Source organism: Haemorhous mexicanus, chromosome 4 (genome assembly GCF_027477595.1).
Source record: "Haemorhous mexicanus isolate bHaeMex1 chromosome 4, bHaeMex1.pri, whole genome shotgun sequence".
Lineage (NCBI taxonomy): Eukaryota > Metazoa > Chordata > Aves > Passeriformes > Fringillidae > Haemorhous > Haemorhous mexicanus.
The window spans coordinates 28857983-28876227 of NC_082344.1; the positions used below are offsets into that span (position 1 = coordinate 28857983).

General features: G+C 36.3%; 1 protein-coding gene across 3 annotated transcripts in view; it reads left to right on the forward strand.

The window, feature by feature from the left end:
• Window positions 1-18245, forward strand: part of GSTCD (glutathione S-transferase C-terminal domain containing) — a 45909-nt gene that overhangs the window by 5470 nt on the left and 22194 nt on the right. For all 3 annotated transcript variants that reach the window (XM_059844210.1, XM_059844209.1, XM_059844211.1), the window contains exons 3-5: window positions 1-462; window positions 3586-3840; window positions 4375-4468. In XM_059844210.1, coding sequence (XP_059700193.1) covers window positions 1-462; window positions 3586-3840; window positions 4375-4468 — 811 coding nt within the window. The remainder of the gene's footprint in view (window positions 463-3585; window positions 3841-4374; window positions 4469-18245) is intronic.

An 18245-nucleotide genomic window follows, 5' to 3' on the forward strand; every position in this document is an offset into this window, starting at 1 on the left:
GTTAGCCAGTGGACCAGGCTCTGTGAGATCAGCATACCTCTGGCTGTTGAAAGATTTTTGACAGCCTCTCCTGAGCACTGCCAGGCTATTCCTCCTGACATTTTACTGTTGGAAAGGAAGCTCGGAGAACCTGTCCGAGTACATAATGATGACAAAATTCGAAGGCAGAAACTTCAACAACAGAAGGCAGGTGCCAAGGCTGCAGTGCCTGTGCTTGGTGAAGAAGCAACAGAGGAATTAAAACCAGGAGAAGTCCATGAACATCCACCCTCAAGTTTGGAACTGAGTGTAGCTTTCTCCAAACTACTTGCCCAGGAAGCACCAGATGCAATCAACAGGGAGGCCCCTCACATCAGGAGAACAAAAACCTCTGACCTTCCCCTCTTGGACCACGTTTTTGCAGAAGGGCTTTATTTTACTGTGGCAGATCTAGTGCTTTTGCCATGCATCCATCAGTTCTTGGTAAGCTGACAAATTCTGCAAATATCAATTAGTGTACATGTATGTTTTTTAAGAACCTAAAAGTTGTAAAATATGTTAATTTGAACATATTGTGGTGTTTCCAAAGTGACCTTAACCCAAAATCAAAGATTTGTCTTATTTTTATACAAACACAAAAAACAGGGATTGGTGAGGTCACTAAAGTTACTTCTAGATGCAAAGCATATCGGTGTTTAGTAAACTCTGTTAAATTAAAAATACTAGTACAGGTGACTTGAGCTCAACTTAAAAACTAGTTCTACAGTGGGAAAAAACTTCTGTGGCAAGACTGTGCAAGAATCTTGCTCAGCACAATCTGTGTATTTAGTTTTATGGGGATAGATGCATAGGAGAGATTTAAGGAAATTTCAACTATGTCTTTATTTCCCATCACAGTAAAATGATAGAATGAGTTTGCCTCCTACAGTTCTATTACTGCAATTACTCTGTGAGATTTACAGCTAAGCTGGTGTCTGTTCCAGGAACATTTGCATTTTGATTTTGCAAGTTGGTTTGCCAAATCTCCCTTATGGTGTTTGAAAACAAATGGAATTCCTGGAGAAGATGCTGTTAGTCAGATTGAGGGTAACAGTCTCGAAAATAAAGATAATGACTATCGACTATTAATAATGTGACAAATGTCCACTTTATAACTTCTTTAACCACTATCATCATCCTCCTCAGTGGATTTCTGTGTGATGATAGCAATATGCTGCCTTTGAATTGAGAGGATGACCTATTTTACAGAAATGTTTCTTAATTCACATCTGCTTTGTTTGTGCTGCAAATCACGTAATTGGAGGGGAACAGCAACTTCTGTATGGATGATACTAAACAAAAGTATGAAGACAAAATGCTTTCTTACTACTTAAAAAACTTTAATGTATTTCAGCCTTTGTTTTTCCAAGACCTTTATTAATAAGAGCATAACTTTTTAGAGTAATATTTGATTTACTGGTGCTAGGCATGAGAAGATTTTTGCATCAGGTGCTCAATTGATTTCAGCACCGTGGTTGGGATCATTCTGTGGATGTACTGTGAGCAGCCAAGAATTTTGTATTTATTGACTTTTTATATGTTACCCTTGAGCCCTGGTGTTCTGCAGCTCATGAACTAGGTATTTTACAGTACACTTGTGTTAGCTCACACCAAGGTTTCCCTGAAAACCTGGCTTTCAATTTCATTTTTACCTAATTTACAAGAGCTCTGGGATAATGTTTGTTTATTTCTGTTCTCTGGTGAATGATCATTTTCTAAGCAATTATACCTTGATGCCTACAGTTGTCATCAAAATTGAAAAACTTGCATCTGTAAGGTTCTTGCAGGCTGTGAGTTGAAACTGCTCTTGTTGATGGAAGTCCCAGAGTTCAATTCTGTATTCAAGTGCTATTTGTCACTTGTATAGCTGGACTTCCTGGATTGTGTTTAAAAAGATCACTCTAGTTGCAGTTCCACTTTGAATTAAGGGTGTGAATAATAATGAAGTCTTAAGTGAGTATGTGTCTGGAAAATATCATCCTATAAATATGAGGAGACCTGACTAGGTGATTGTAATTATAATTACCAAAAGTAAGATAATGAAGCTGAAGGGTTGTTTTTCATTACCTCATTTCAATGCTGTTATCATTCCGAGGTTACCTTTGTGATGCCTTCTATTAGTTGTAACTGTTGAAAATTAATAGAAGTATAACAAAAGCTCAGGTCCTCATTTGGGAAAAAAACACTATTCACTTTTTAAAATACAATTTAGAACACTTGATAACAAGTGTAACAGTGCCTCTTAGAATTGCTTTCCAAAAGACTTCTTCCTTAGCTGAATTAATGGGGTTTTGCCTGTGTTACTATTAGGTTATTAAATTAGATACTAAAGTTGCACAGTTCATCCTTTTGCTCCTTTAGCTATTGCTAATTACTTGTGATTACCCTAAGCATATTATAAACACAGCATGCAGGAGAGCTGTTGGAAATTTTGTGTGATTTCAAGTGTTCTTTACCAATTTCTATTTCCATTCTTTGGACAGCTCCAGGGAAGAATGCTGGTTTTGCGTGGTCTTTCCTGCCTCTTCCTGTAATCATGATTTTTAATTTTCTGTTTAAAGCAGAAAATCACACAGCATCACAGAATAGTTGAGGTTGGAAGTCGCATATGGAGCTCATCTTGTCGAAGTACCCTGCTCAGAGCAGGGTCAGCTAGAGCCAGCTGCCCAGGATCATGTCTAGTTATATTTTGAGTGTCTCTAAGGAGACTTCACAACCTCTCCTGTAAGAGGATGATCTCTATTGTTCTAGAACATTTGGGAATCTAAACAAAAGTTATTTAATTTCATCAAGTGCATCCTTTTTAAAAGTAGTTGGACTTCATCTTAAAAAGTGATTTTTTTTTTTAATATGTGCAACATATCCTTACTTAGGAAATGTTTTTATTTCATTTTTTACAGTTAAAATGCTAGTTTCTATTGGAAGTCACATTAACTCATAATCACATACACTTAGTTCAGAAAATAAATATACTGGTTACCATTATTGTATAAAAATATGAACTTAAGAGTCTAAAAAGTAATTCATGATTAAAAATAAGGGTTCAATACTAATTAAAAAAAAGCTGCAGATGTAGTGCAAAGACTTGAATAAAGACCAAGGGTCTTGCCTGGTATCACATAGGTATTTCAAGCTTGTAGTTCCCAGCAAAACAGCTTTTGGTGGAAGACCATTCAGGTACCATAGTGTCATGCTTGGAGTTCAGTATTAATTTCAAATTACTGTATTGAGGATTTTTATCTAATGACCAAAACTAATCGTTCCTATGTTAGGAAATAGCACATATTTAAGAGTATTATTTATATGGAGTTTTCCTGTTACTGACTGAAATTATGATTCATGTTGGTCATGTAAACCTTTTCATCCTATTAAGCAAATGGGAATTGCAGATAAAGTCTAAATGGCCAACTGGCAATTCCACCCGGTGTTCTGAACCAGCTGATTGCCATCATGCTGTCAGTGCTTCTGCTCAGCATGGAGCTGAGTTTAATCCTGTAGTTTGTGCCTTTTGGTGGCTTGTAGTAAGGAAATTACAGTAGCCAGTACTTTCTCATTTTATTATTTTAGGTTTCCAGCAAGAAGCAAGGCAAAAATCTGGTCAACTTGCCACTGATATCCAGTTGGTATAGAAGAGTTCAGGAAGTACCTGGGGTAAAGAAAGCTGCTGGCAAATGCAACATGGAGCTTCTCCAGCTTCCAGAGTTGGTGTCTGCTCCTGAGGAGCAGCTCCAGGACTCTGCTTCAGTTCCTGATGAGTTAGAAGAGGATCATGAAGCCAGTCATTTTATAGGTGGTCCAAGGCCAACCATGACTAAGTTAATGGTAATTTAAGCTTTTTAATGAGTTACTTTTGTAGCCACATTTGCTTGATTTGGAGTAGGTAGAATTTATTAGAATTGTACACACTAATTTTGACAGCCGTGAACAGTTTAATACCCTTTGTTCGTCCTAAATCTGAAACTCATTGACTTAGAGGTGATTCTACTTTTTTCTTCTCCTCTGATATTTGATTTATTCAGGAATTGGGCAAAAATAGGACTGCCCAATTAAAAAAAATAATAGGAGCCCTTTCAATAATTCTGAATAATCAAAGTAACTTTTTGTTTGAATTGCAATATTGTATTTCTCTTTTAAAGATATTTATATAAAGAATGACAGAAAACTGTTGCTTTTATGCTTGTCTTCATTATCCAACCTTTTCAGTTGGGTTCGGTTTTTATTTTTTGCATAGAAGCTGACAGCATTTCCTAAAAAATCTTAGGAGGGCTTTTTTGTGCCGTTAAATTTAGTGAGAGTTTTGATACCATCTTAAGTGGGTAAATGGTCTTAACTTATTTTTTTCCTTCTTTCATGTAGGAAAATGGAATTGAAGCAAAGTTTTCTCCTCATCCATGCCCCAGCTGGACCCTAGACTGGACCAGTCTTCCGTCTGCAGTTAGTCCTGGGGAAGGTGAGAGTTTGTATGTCTGTGTGTGTGTTTAACAGGGTCTTCTTCTGGTGAAGCTATTTAACTGTTCCATAACAAAATATGCCAGTTTTCGGTATGTTTCAGGGCTAAGACAGGTAAGCAATTTCAAATCTGTATTAAAATTCAGTCTGTTTGTGAGACATAGTGACATAACTTCCCTCAGATCATCGACAGCCAATGAGCAAACTGGGAACAAAAGATTGGCCTTGATTTCAGTCAGCAGTTGACACAACCCAAAAATCCTAACCAAGCTCAGTGCTTGGTTGTGTTGAGTTTTCCATAGAAGTAAAGGCTTCCATAGGAATAAAGTTACTGTAGTTGTCAGTATGTACAGGGATGTACATCTGAGATGGTAAAAAGAGGGTGGCAGGTCAGCAGAAAAGTGTATATAAAAGTGTAGGTGGTCACAATGTGAGACAGAAGGAAAATAAGATATGTCATGTGATTATTTCCCTGTATTGATGTACATCATCATACCATGTTTTCATTTTTTCCCTGGCAAGGCAGAAGCTGAAAATTTTGGGAAGAGGGGCTTGTTGAAATAAGATTGTTGAATGGAAATACTGTGCAACTGCTGATTACATGTGTGGTTTGGAAAAGAGGAGATTTTATTTAGTTTGTGACCAACAAAGAAATGCAACATCATCTCTGTGGTTTTATTAGGCAGCATTAGAAAAGGGGTTTCATTCCTTTTTGGAACTTCAGCCAGTCATGGAGTTTTTGCTTGTGTTCCTGGTCCTGTGTATGTGAATGGATTCATTGTCTTCAGCTTCATTTCCTACTTGCTGCAAAGGCTTTGTGTATTAAGATCAGTTTTGCTGGAGATGATTAGAGGTGCTTCCTTTAGGCCAATCCAAAGCACATTAAAGGGAAGGGGAGAAAGTGTTTGAATCTGGGGTTGTATGGTGATAACCCTTGTTATTTGCTGCTTTATTACTCTGAGGATATATGAAGATAGAAGCCTTTAGTACTGTTACATTTTTTCAACAAACATTGTGTCCACTGTGAAACAAACAAAAAAAGAGATTTTTAAAAACAGGATTTTTTTTCTTTAAAACAGATTTTTATTAATTGCTTTTTCTTATCCAACTATGAAATTCAGGAATGAGAGGTAACTGACCTACAGTCTTACAAAGCCTTGTTACTTTTCGCATGAGTTGAAATACTTGTTAAGCAGGAAGTAAAAAAACTTAAAAGAAGTACTTTATTTGTGGTATTTCATTTGTAATGAACCATCATTGCAGTAACAGTATGCACGAGATGGTATTTACTTAGAGAGTAAAACAGTGTTTACATTTGTATTTAGAAACATCTTTGAAATTTAAGTACCTTTGAATAACACAGGCTAGAACGGTAACACTGGGCATGGTGTTCCAGTTCTGTGTAATTAACTGATGTTCTGATTAAACAGTCGTGGTGGCTACCAAACAGCAATCCTGTAGGATCAGTATTACCTTCAGCTTCCAGCACTGGTATTAAGTAAAGAATACTTTATTGTAGTGCAGCCTCTCAGCAGAGAAAAGAAAATGTTGAAAGTTTTCTAAACCTCATCACAAACATAATTAATTTTAATGAAAGGAACAGCACTTAATGATGTAATTGTCTTCTAATCAATATAAAAGTTTGCGACTTTGTGTCCATGTTAAAGTTGTTTGTAATTGCTCATAGAACTGAATAATATTATAATTGTGGATTAGATGCAGAGCTATTTGATTTGAAATGGTCAGAATTGATTCAGTACATCCAGATTGTTTCTGGGATTTTTTTGTGTGGCTAGGTCACTCTTGTTTTGTTCTGCTCTTGACATTGGTATTACCTTTTGAATGTTTTGACTTGAAAGATGCTTTCTGAGTTGAGAATACATTATGCTTGAAAATCAAAGATGGTTTAGGGGATCTGACATTTTACAAAAACTTTTGGTAATCAAGATATGCAAATTGTGTATTTTATTTTGAAAGTTAAAAGCAACTGTATTTTTAAAATTAAATCCAGACAGTCATTTATTCTGTAAAACAAAAAAGTTTAAAGAAACACTTTAAAGTTCTCTATTTCCCTTTCAAGCCTGTCAGAACTCTTTGAAAGACTTTGAAGATTTTTTTAATAGTGTTTTAACCTATTTCAGTGACTCAGGCATCCTGAAGCAGGAACTCATCCTTCTTCTTCAGCTGATCTTTCCATATCAGAGAGCTCTTTGCCTGCAAGCCACATGGGTGTAACAATCCAAGGGAAATACAACTGAAGCTGCTTCTCATTAACTTCCCCTTAAGTTACAGTTTTGCTGCACTCATTTAAATAAGTTTAAACCACATTTGTGTGTGCATTATATTTTGCAGTTCAAGATTTGGGAAACCTGTCATGGTAATATAGCCAGGTTGCTTCACATTCTTGATACATACTCGAGAAGTAAATAATTTTCAGTAACAAAGAGAAAGCAAAAATGCTCATTTTTGTAATATAGGCAACACTGGTATATCTTTTACTGGCTTGCCTTAAAAAGACTATTCTTGCAAAACTTTGTATTTCATATGTGACTTCTTAGGATCTTTTGACTGTTCAGAGATACAACATTGTGTAGTTGGCCTGAGGACAATTTTCCTGGAAGTCTGAATGCAATTACTAATTTTTAGACAAAAAATTCTTCAGCTTTAACTGGAAATAATAACTTAGGCATGTCACCAAATCAGATAACTCATGGATGACAATGTACACTGTTCCTACTTTTACTGTACTCTTCCTCCCTTTTTCTTTTGTGATTGTCTTGGGTTACCCAGCAAAACAAGGGAAGGGAATGAATTATTTTATATTTTTATAATGCCTATTTGGAGACAGGTGGTAAAGCTATTGCATGTTAAATTAGTATGTAGTAATGATTTTTAGGCATGATGATTTACTAAAATGAATAGTCTTTGAAAACACAGCTAGTTTCCATGCCTCAAGAAATCAATGCTTATGCATTATAAGGAATGCAAGTTCAGTACATTTATGTTTGCTTGAAGTCTCTTGCATTTTTTTTCGGTGATGTTTTGATCTAAATGACAAGCCTACAGCCTCTGAAATATTCAAAATCTGCAAGGAAAAAACAACAGTTGCTAGTGTATCTTATTAAAAATCACACTAGAAAGAATGATACCAAGTTTTGCATTGTGATTCCATTGAGGACACATTCTCCTTGGTGTTTGGCCTGCTCTGTAAAATCCTGTTGTGATGGGTGATGGATGGACTTTCATGTGGCTGACAGTCATACTGGAAGGTATCACCTTTGTTTAAGGTACCTTGCTCTGTGGTGTAAGTGTAAGCCCTCAGAGAATTACTGAAGCTTTAATGCTTCATATTGAGTATCTCTTACAATAAAAGTTCAGGTTTTGATGAGGTCTGATTGCTGTAGGTATGATTTTTACAGTTCACATACCCGTGTTAATTGGGATTTTATTAGGCTGTGGTAGAGTGCTGTACATAAACTTCAGTGTAGGCTTTTTTAGTCCTGTTGTGGTTTGTGTTTGTTTACTGAACATACTAAAGAATTAAATACTGCAGTTTGGCAGTTGAAATGTTTTACAGATTTATGGTTTGAGCACCGAAGACAATTCATAATGATTTGTTTTTGTAAATTCACAGTTGTCTTAGTTCTGATGACTGAAGCATGTTCTTGATTAATCCACAATTAACTTTGACAGAATGTCTGCACTTCATAGTCAGTGCCCTAAACCGATTTTAACTGCATAGAATTAGAGTGTGATCTGCCCTATATAGAAAAATAAGTTTTATTTATTAGACTGTGAGGTTTTTTTTTTCTTTTGTCTCTGAAGTTATTAGACAGGTGGAAGGGCATAAACCCCATAAACATTAACTCAAAGGTGCCTAGCAGACATTTTTTAACAAGGCTGTTAAATTAATTTTTCATATCATAATCAAAAATCTTTAATAATTGTTAAGTAGCTTGCTAAGTAACTCTGCCATTTGTGTCATTTAAACTATTTGGTCTTTCTTTTACTCCTGATATAATTGTAGTAGAGTTTACTAGTTTTCTTCTCCCTTTTATATTTCTGTGTTCCTTATTCATGGGATCACAGAGCCCCAAAGTTACATTATTCATGTCTTAAAGCAGAAGTTTAGAGGTTACATTTGTACTAAGTACACCAGAGCATGGAGATGCAGGTCATTTTTTGTGGAAGATACTACTGAGGAGTGAAGGAATGCTGATCCATTCTAGCAGTTATGGTGTGGAACAATGTCCAGCTTATTATGATTAATATGATTCAAAAAGACATTTTCTTTTGAACATGGCTCAAAATCATCATCAGAGGTATTTTTGGGGAATAGAAATATAGCAATTAATATTCTTTAATGGTCAATAAGCTGTACTTAAGAGTGATGTGGTGCTACAGACTGTAACTTTTAGAGGAAGCAATGCTGACATATTTATCATATTTGTATTAATTAGAAAGATTTAGGAGGAGGAAGAGGAAGTTAACACTTTTCTGTCTCCAAATATTCTAGATATGCTATTGGATAAAATGTTAAATTGTTGTTGACATTACTCTTCATAATCTTTTTCTAGAATCTACTAGTATCATAGTATTTCCAGTTACTGTAAAACTTAAATTGATTTTCTGTAGCACCAATCTTAACTTTAAAAGGGATATTTGATCTGCTTCAGTATTCTGGTGTTTCTTGCTGTTAAATGTCTTCACTGCTTATTTGAAGATTGTTCTGTATGTTTTGTCATTAGACTTAAATCCCAGTTACATCAATGATAGGGGTGTACAGCTTGTGTCCTTTAGCTCTTCAACTCATTTGCCATATCCCAGAGTGTGGGGATTCATCACTCACTTACCTATGTGGCATAATCAACATAAGGATTTAAACTTATGGGGATTTTACCCATATTTGCATGGGGATTTTACCCATTTTTGCAGTATTTTTGTAGGTCACTTATATTGCTGTTTTCTGCACATTGTAACTGAGGGACAGGTGAGTTTTAACATGGCTGATCTGTGTTTCCTCTGCAAAGCCTAAGCTGACCTTTCAGGCAGAGGCAGCAGGAGACCTTTGATACTCCTGAGACAGCACTTTGGCTTTTTAACTTTCTTCAAAGTGTAATCTTTAGCTGTACAGTCTGTCTTTCAAGAGCAGAATGAGAGTTTTTCTCAGCTCTGTGTGTGACTTCTGGAGCTTAAAATCTTCACAAACCACAGGAGGGCAGCACAATCTCTTTGGATATGGAGCTGTACCTGGGTGGATGGAGCTGTGCCCTGGACTAAGGAGTCATCCTTGAGAAAGGTGCTTTTTATGGGGCAGTTTTCAGCTCAGTAATCTCTAGTCCCAAAATTTGGGATCACGTGTTGTAAAAAGTGATTTAAAACATTTCCCCCCCCCCCACCTTGGAATTAGAGTTGGTAATGTGACACTTGACACATTCATTGTGCTGGAGTACACCTGAAAGCAATAATGGATGAGGCTCTATAAACAAGTAGCAGAGTAACAACTTCTGCCTTGAAAGTTTTCAAGTCTGAGAAAAGAGGTTAACAGCTGAGCAGGGAGTGAAGGAGAGAGAAAGTTGATCAGCTCAACTTCTGCTGGAGTTTTATATTCTTTGGGGAAAAGGAGTAATTCTGGGAAGATACTTCTAAGGAAATGAGGAGCTTAATAGAAATTTCTGGAAAATTTTTTCTGGCTTACAAGTAACAATATGCAGAGATTTACGCAAGAGATTTTTTTTAATTGGTCAATAAATACTGCAATAGTTCAAGGGCCAATGTTTTGGAATTAAAAAACATGGTAGCATTGTAGGCTAGGTTATGTCTGGAATTCAGAGGAAAGGGAAATAACTTATTGACTATGTTAGAAGAAAAAATAGACAAATGAAAGGATGTAAAGGAACTAACCAGTAACTCAACTCACTAATTTTATATTTTGTAGCAACACTCTGAGCACAGGAAAATATGTGACCATCCTCATTAGGATGGGAGGAAAGTAGAAGTGGAAATCAGAAGGAAAGAAAAGTCAGAATGTGAAGAGCTGTGTGGCCTAAACATTGCACAGGAGCAAAACATTGAAAATGAGCCTCAGAAACAAGGCAAAAAAGATTCTCTCTCTCTCTTAATTGAACCTCTTATGAATTCTCGTCCTGATATAATCTTGCTTTCAGAAATAAAGGCACTGGGAAATTACACAGAGGATAAGATCAGACTGACTAAGTATGAGAAGGAAGGTATAGTCTCTGTGCTTATGCACAGAAAAGATTACAACCTAGAAAGCAAATGAAACTGAGCCCAAGTGTGTCTCCTCTTTCTCAGTGACAAAATAGTTCAAAGACATCAAAAGAATTTAAATTATGTTCTCACTCAAGTTTATTGACACTAATATTTTGTTTTGGGGCTAAGTCCTTTAAAAACATTATTTGTTGTTTCTTTGGGGGAAAAGTAGGACCTGCTGGAAGTTGAAGTATTTCATAGATGATTTCTTTTTTTTTGTAATGATCTTTGGAGAACCCATTAGATTATTTGTGAATAGATAATTCAAGCTGTGTTCTTAATTTGCAGTTTTGATGTCACCTGATTACTGAAACTCTATGAATCTCTCCTACTTAGTATTTAATATCCTAAAGTAGTTATTTCTAAGGCTACTGGTAGTTTCCAGGGTCTGTGGTTGTCCAGATTTTATGTGCATTCATAAATTATAATAGTAAATCAAATGGAGTTTTATTTTGTGGTTATTAAACAAAACAGTTTGCTGCAGAAATGTGGGCAAACATGTTTTGAACAACTTATTTTCCATCATCACAATTTTGTACATTGCAGGTGTAGAACAAGTATAGAAGAGTACGTCTGAATCATTGCCAAGGTACTGTCAAGTTTTGTGCAGCACTTGTGAATTTCTGGGAGTTCTTTACTGATATTTTATAAGGAGTTGCTGAATCACAGGATATTTCATGCCAGCACATAAGATGTACCTTGAACACAATGTTGGTGCTCAAAGGTGAGCACTGTGCAAGCAGCTGCATTCACCTTCTTTCCTCCCCCAGGCTTGCTGTGTTGCAGAGTTGAGGTGCGGAAGTCGTTTCCAATCCATAAATCAGCTGTGACAAAGTGTGAGTTAGGGAGGAATTTTTCTGCCTCTTGGAGTTGCTTATGGCTTCCATCTGCACTTTCATTGGTTTTGGATATTCGTGTTAAGAGCCATGAATGCATTACTTGATTTGGATACAGTTTTACATTGGATAAGGTCACGAGTTTGATTTTGGCTTTTCCTGAAGGCAACTTTTATGCACAGTTGCTCTAATCAGCAGTTTTGAAGAAGTCAGTACTGCTACGTATAAGAAAAAAACCCCAAACCTCATAGTGTTAAAAACCCCATAAAATTACTTTGAGTGATTCATAATCTGTTCTGAGTAGTTTGATGCTTTCAAAAATTTTAATTGCACAAAGGAAAGGCCAGACTACTGTATGTTTAGAGTTTTATTGAAGGTGGTATTAATTATTTTGTACTCTAAATGCCTCTTCTCCAGATGGTTTGGAAATGCTTCTGAAAAGTTAATTTTTGGCTCATGTCTCATGTCGAATTTCTGGCATCTTACCATAGCAATATCAAAAGGAGTTCACATCCTTTAGAAACTTTTAAAGAATTGAAGAGCAAAGGCAAGTAGGAAGTTCATCTGTTTGTAGAATTATTCTGTAAGTGTAGAAGAATTGGAGAATAATCTCAATATTAAAATGAGTCAAACCTAATCTGAAGCAATAAAATTTGTCCCCTCCTAGTGTGGAATATTGATCTAAGCATCCAGAGATAAAGAAGAGAGTTATGGTGCTTGTATTTCAGCTTGTGCTTTAAAAGTTTTGCAGGTCTGTTATGGAGTTGTTGGTCTTTGTGCTGGTGTTTGAATGGCTCGTGTAAGTAGTGTGAGTAGACCAGTTGAGGTATCATTAATGTAGTCATTCCATCAGCACACTTTCCCTGAATTTTCTGATGTATCTGATTGGTGAAGGGCTCTTAAATCTGCTTAAATGCTCTTCAATATCCCACTTGCAGATCTCCATCTGTTCTGGTGTTTTTGGTGACAAGAATTAAGAAACAAAAGAATGTCCTCTCACCTCAAAGTTTAAGATACTTCTGAGTGCTTCCATGAAGCTCAACTGGACAAACTTTTTACCTTGGCTCTTAGTTGCATTGCCTGTTTTCTGCAGGATTGAATTTGTTAGGAGCCAGAGTATGCTGGAGAAAAGTAAAAATGGACTCTGAAACTCTGCTGTTTTGTACAAACACTCCTTGCTGTTCCAAACTTTGTACCTGATATCTTTAAGGCTGCACTGACATCAGCTCAGGTGGTAAATGGTTCTAGGTTGGATATGTAAAGTTCAAGGCTGCATATGGAAACTGGTTTTATTTCTCTGTCCTTCATAGCTTGAGACAGGGAGAAATGTTGGTGCATGTCATGGACTGCCATGAGCTAGCATTTCATGCTGCATCCTGGATGGGGTCATGAGTTTTGGTACAAATTCTGGGGGATTTAATTAACCAGTGCCTTTAGCAAACAGCACAGTGCTTTTACTTGCACAATATTTGCTAGTTTTGTGCAAGAAATAAGTTAATTTGTAGATATAATATCTTGAATCATGCCTCATATTTTTATTACAAAACTGTAAGTAAGTACTGTCAAAAGTCTTGTAACCAGGAGGTTTGTTTTGGTTTTGTATGTAACTTAGAATCAAGGGTTAAGAAAGGATGTTTACTCTTGAACAGCTTCTGAATTTATTCTTGTAGCTAATTTCTTTACCCATCATGTATAGCTTTTCTATATGTGCTAATGCTGACTATTGAAGAATATGATTATGAAAGCAAACATCAATGGATATATAGCCATCTTTCAAAATTGTAAGTGTTCTATAATGTATTTTTTTGAGCAAAATCTATTACTTCACAATTTTTGTGAAGCACTGCTTCAGTATGCTCTCATCATTTTTGAAAGCCTGAAAATGATTTCTTCATTAAAATAATTTGCTTCTCTAAAAACAAAACAAACCCCCAAAAAACCCAACCTGAACTGAGACAAAACACTTCTTAATCCTCTATTTTATGCTACTCAAAAACATCTGCCAAATGGATTACTTGCCATCTTATCTGCAGCACGTATTTGACATTCCTCTGCTTGCTCTCGTTACCGGATGCTTTGGCCCACTTGTGATCTCACTTGATGTATATTGGCATTATAAGCTCTCTGTAACTTAGCTGGATGATGTTAGGTAAGGCATAGTGCAGAAAATAAATCATACCTTCAGTCATGCTTTCTTGACACTTAGCATCTTATTTGTTTCGTAAACAAAGGTTAGTTCTTGTTTGTGTTGCCCAATTCCCCAATGTTTTGGGGTTCTTTTTGTGGTTAATACATGCATTTTGCACCTCTGTATGTTTTTAACTGTGCCATGAAGATCATGGTCACAGCTGATTCCCACTTGTAGGGAGCAAGTAGAACATATGGCAGAGATTATCAATGTTGAACTCCTATTTGAGCCACAAGGTCACAAATTTAATGTAAAGATCGGGTTGGTAGGTTGTTACAATGACCAGCAGTGGGGCTGAAAATCGCAGGAGTAACTTTCTGCAAAACATTGGAGTTGCTTGTAGATTGCACTTTGCCTGGGTTTGTGTCAGATTCAAAACATGCAGGTTTAGGTGGACACACTTGTTCATGATTGTGCTGTTGGAAAGATGAGCAGATTTTGTGGTATATTTTTTCCTGAAAGTCCTGCAAGGATAAATTAATCTTGAATAATTAGGTAGTATCGCATATCTAGTTCAAGACTCTTTTTGAATGTAGAGCTTTTTTGGAATAAGTTGTTGATAATTTGAATAAATATGGAAATAGTTGCTTTAAAACTGTCTGTTTCTTAAGCTAGCTAACCAGATGTAAGGAAACACCCTTTTGACTTTGTTTTTATTTAATAAATTTAATTTTTGAAGTGGCTTGTAGAGCTTACTCTTCCTCACTGGAACCTCACTGTACTTTCTTTCAGAGAAAAAATAGTCCTGCTGAAGTTATGTAAAAACTGAGCAACAAGACCTTCAGTAGAATCATGACTTTTTAATTTTATATTGTTCATTAAGATGACTCAGATTTGCTACTGTGTAGTATACACAATGCTGAAGAAACAAGCATTAAGACTAGTTATTTGTTTTGTATCAGAACTATGACACATAGGTGAGTGCTCCCTACTGCAGGAATTTTATATTTCATTTAATTTTATCGTGTGTCAGAGAGGGACAGAGCACAGTGCTCAACTAATTCTTCTGAAGTATTGTCAGTACTAATTAATTAATTAAAAGAAAAACCCCAGCACTGTAATATTTTAACTATTAACTCAATACAGCTTTATGGAGAATTCAAATCTGATAGAATGTGGTCTGTTGTCCATTTGTAAGACATCCAGTGGCTGCTGCAAGAATAAAATTAGAAGCATACTGTGTTACTATATTTTTTGTATAAAGCTGCAAGGGAAGACTTTGATTTATCAAAGGATCTTGAATTCCTTTGTACTTAAGAGGGGAATTGAATGGAAAACCATTGATTCTTTTCCATCCTCAAATTTCAGTGCCTGTAGACTATCTTGCATTTTTCTGCCAATTTTATTTGCCATTATGCAGGTACACAATGGAGGTTGATTACTATTTTGCAGTTTAGGTTTTCATGGCTTTTTGTATTAAAAATACCTCTTAAATTTACTGAATACTCAGTTAAGGATACTTCTATAGTCCCTTACAGTCTTTTTCCTCCTTTGTAATAAACACTTTTCCATGTAATTGCAATATAATTTTTGTTATAGATGTGCTTGTTCTAACTTTGGATCTTCTCAGCTTGGTTTACTCCAGAAGTGGTTTAATGTAAGTAAAATAATCCCACTCTTTAGGCAGAACCACCCATTTTAAGGATTTTATTTGTATAACACTATGGATTTGACTGATGAACCTTCTCACTGTGGGTTAGGCTTTGTACTGTGCTGCATTAGTTACTGTCAGAACAGTTTTGTCCCCTTGGCTTGAGGAGAATTTGCACACAACATCCATACCCCATTAGCTTACTGTTCTCCAAATGCTTCCCTTGCTCTCTGGGTAAATAAAGGCTCGAACATCTGCAGAACATCTGTCTCAGAGCTCCCAACAGGAGTGTGGATGTGCCCTGCTCTCAAAGCTGGGGTCCGTGCAAAGGTGGAGGATCCCTGTGTTTCTCAGTTCCTTTCACCTACTTAGGGGAGCTTTTATTTCCTTGAGACCAGTATTACTGGGATCTTTACTTCTCAGTTCCCTGCACAGTTAAAAGTCCAGAGAAAGAATGCTGGCTGGCAGTGTGTACATTGTATGTAGAATGGGATGCAGTAGGAATTCTGCAGATTCTTCTGTGTGGAGTTTGTCAATAGGAAGACTTAGGGCAGTGGGGTAACAGGACATGCAAACTATTAACCCCATTCTGGAGGGGACTGTTGCTGTCTGAGCTTGATAAGCATTTGCTTAAGCCTTGTGTGTGTGTGTACATGTGACAGGGCAATTTGTTCAAATATACCACATAATCCTTACAGTGTAGAGGTTTTATTTTCCTCCTTATGTAGTGATTTTAGAATGTCCTCATTTTTAAATGATGTGAAGCATTCCTATAGTCATTTATCAGAAATGTGTGCTTATGTGTATTAGAACAGATTTTACGTTTAAGAACTGCTAGCTGAGGCGATGCCTAGCAGATGCACTACTGAGGCATTTCTTCAACAGGTACTGCTATAAAGTCTACAAACTATTCATTTGTTTGAATGCTAGACATCCCCTCTCACAGTTTATTAGGTGATGATGGGGTCTGTAGCTGCAGATACTTGGTTACCTATCAGGTCAGTTTCTGCATCAGCATTAAAAGATGATGACTGAGTAAAAAATGTGTCTGTATGACCTCCAGTACCACAATTCTCACATTTGGTGATGGTGAAGGAAAAGGAGCTCTGAGATGGTTTTTGCACTAGAAGGGCAGTAGAGCCTCCAGAGGTCTTACCCAAAAAACCATTGCTGGGATGACTTTTTGTGCTGGGTTTTTTTGTTTGTTTTCCAGCTTTTGGCTCCTCTGACATTATACTGGCACATAAAGTTTGTGTCAGAGCCCATTTGCTACACAACAAGCTACAAATAATTATCTGTTGTTTGAATATCTTAGGTTTATATGTCTATGTTTAGTTGTATTTTTTCATGAAGGCAGATGTTTCATGAACATGCCTTCTGGCAGTTAGTGGGAGATATATTTTCTTTTTAAGTTTCTGAAGGCAGATATTTCTTTAGCCTGAGTCTTTGTTTAGCTGACAGAGCTGATTAATTTCTGTTGGAAAAGAGATCATAATTTTTCATTTCTCTTGGCTTCAATTTACAGAAATTCAACAAGCTGTTTGAATTCACTTTGGTTCATGCTGCGCAGTTTTTCTTTCTCCATCCTCTCAAAACTGTTATAAAGTAACAAACTGAGTACATGAATGGGATACTGTTGTACATTTTCTCCCCTTAACTAATTAGTACAGAGGTTTTGTGTGGGAGATAAACTTATGGATGACCTTTCTGTTTAGTTAGGTGGCCTTAAGTATGCTGGTAGTTTGTAGAGTAAACAGAAGTGATGTGTAAAGCAGTAAGTGCTGCCCTTTGTCTGCAGCCAGCTGCTCTGAGTTGCTTGCTGTGGAAGGGCCAGATGAAGTCATGACTTTGTTTCCTAATGCTCCCACTTGAAAAGCCTGGGGAGCTGGAGTGCAGTACTGGGCTGGTGCCCACAGTTTCATTAAATTCCCCCCTCCCTCCATTTAAATTCAGGTCTCTGTTTCAAAGATGGTTGAAGGGATTTATGGATTTTCTTGATTATTTGCTTTCATACACTAGGTAAGAATAATACAAAAGACCACCTGGCACAAAGCTGCTTACAACACAAGAAAAAGGAGCCTTTTGTTATTAGAACCATTGATTAGGCAACAAGTGCCAATTTTATGTATTTGTTGTCATGGAAACTCACTTTTGCCTCTGCTCTGGATTTCAGTAAAATGAATTAACCTGTGACAGTATTTTCAAGCTTGGGCACTTTTATTTCTTATAATAACAGAACACCCTCTTCTGCACTTTTGCCAAGCATGTATGTAGGTAGTGGAGAACTGTGTGCACAACTAACTTTTCATCAGTGTTTCTGAGGTTATCTTTTGTTGGATTAGTCAGATTTTTTTAAAAAATCCACCATTAGGCAGCTTTTTAATTGATATAATCAACTTGTCTCTTAATTGGTATTTTATACATGCTCTGAAAACCTTCTAGGAATGTATTTGTGACAGGTTGTGTGTCATAAGCTGACCACTTCTATGTTATTTGAGAGGCATTTCCCCCTTTTTTTCGTGAGTAGTCCTTCAGAAATGCATTAAAACACATTGAAATTTTATTTCATTTTCATCTTCTAAACTTGATGTAAAATGTTGCTGTCTTCATGTTGCATGTTTTGACTTGTCATGAGGAATTTCTATTTATGGCAAGATTGTTTAACTTCACAATCTTTCTCACATAAAGGGTGCAATAAAGTAACATTAGTTGGTAATGGGTGATGTTGCTATGTAATATGATCCAGATGACCACACCATCATTTTTACGGATTAAAAGGAAAGGAGTGGGTATTTATTTTGTTTATTTCATTGGTTTGTCTTCCACTGCATCATAATTTGTTTGTGCTGATTATTGTCAATTTGTGCTTTACCTAACTTGGCAGGATTTG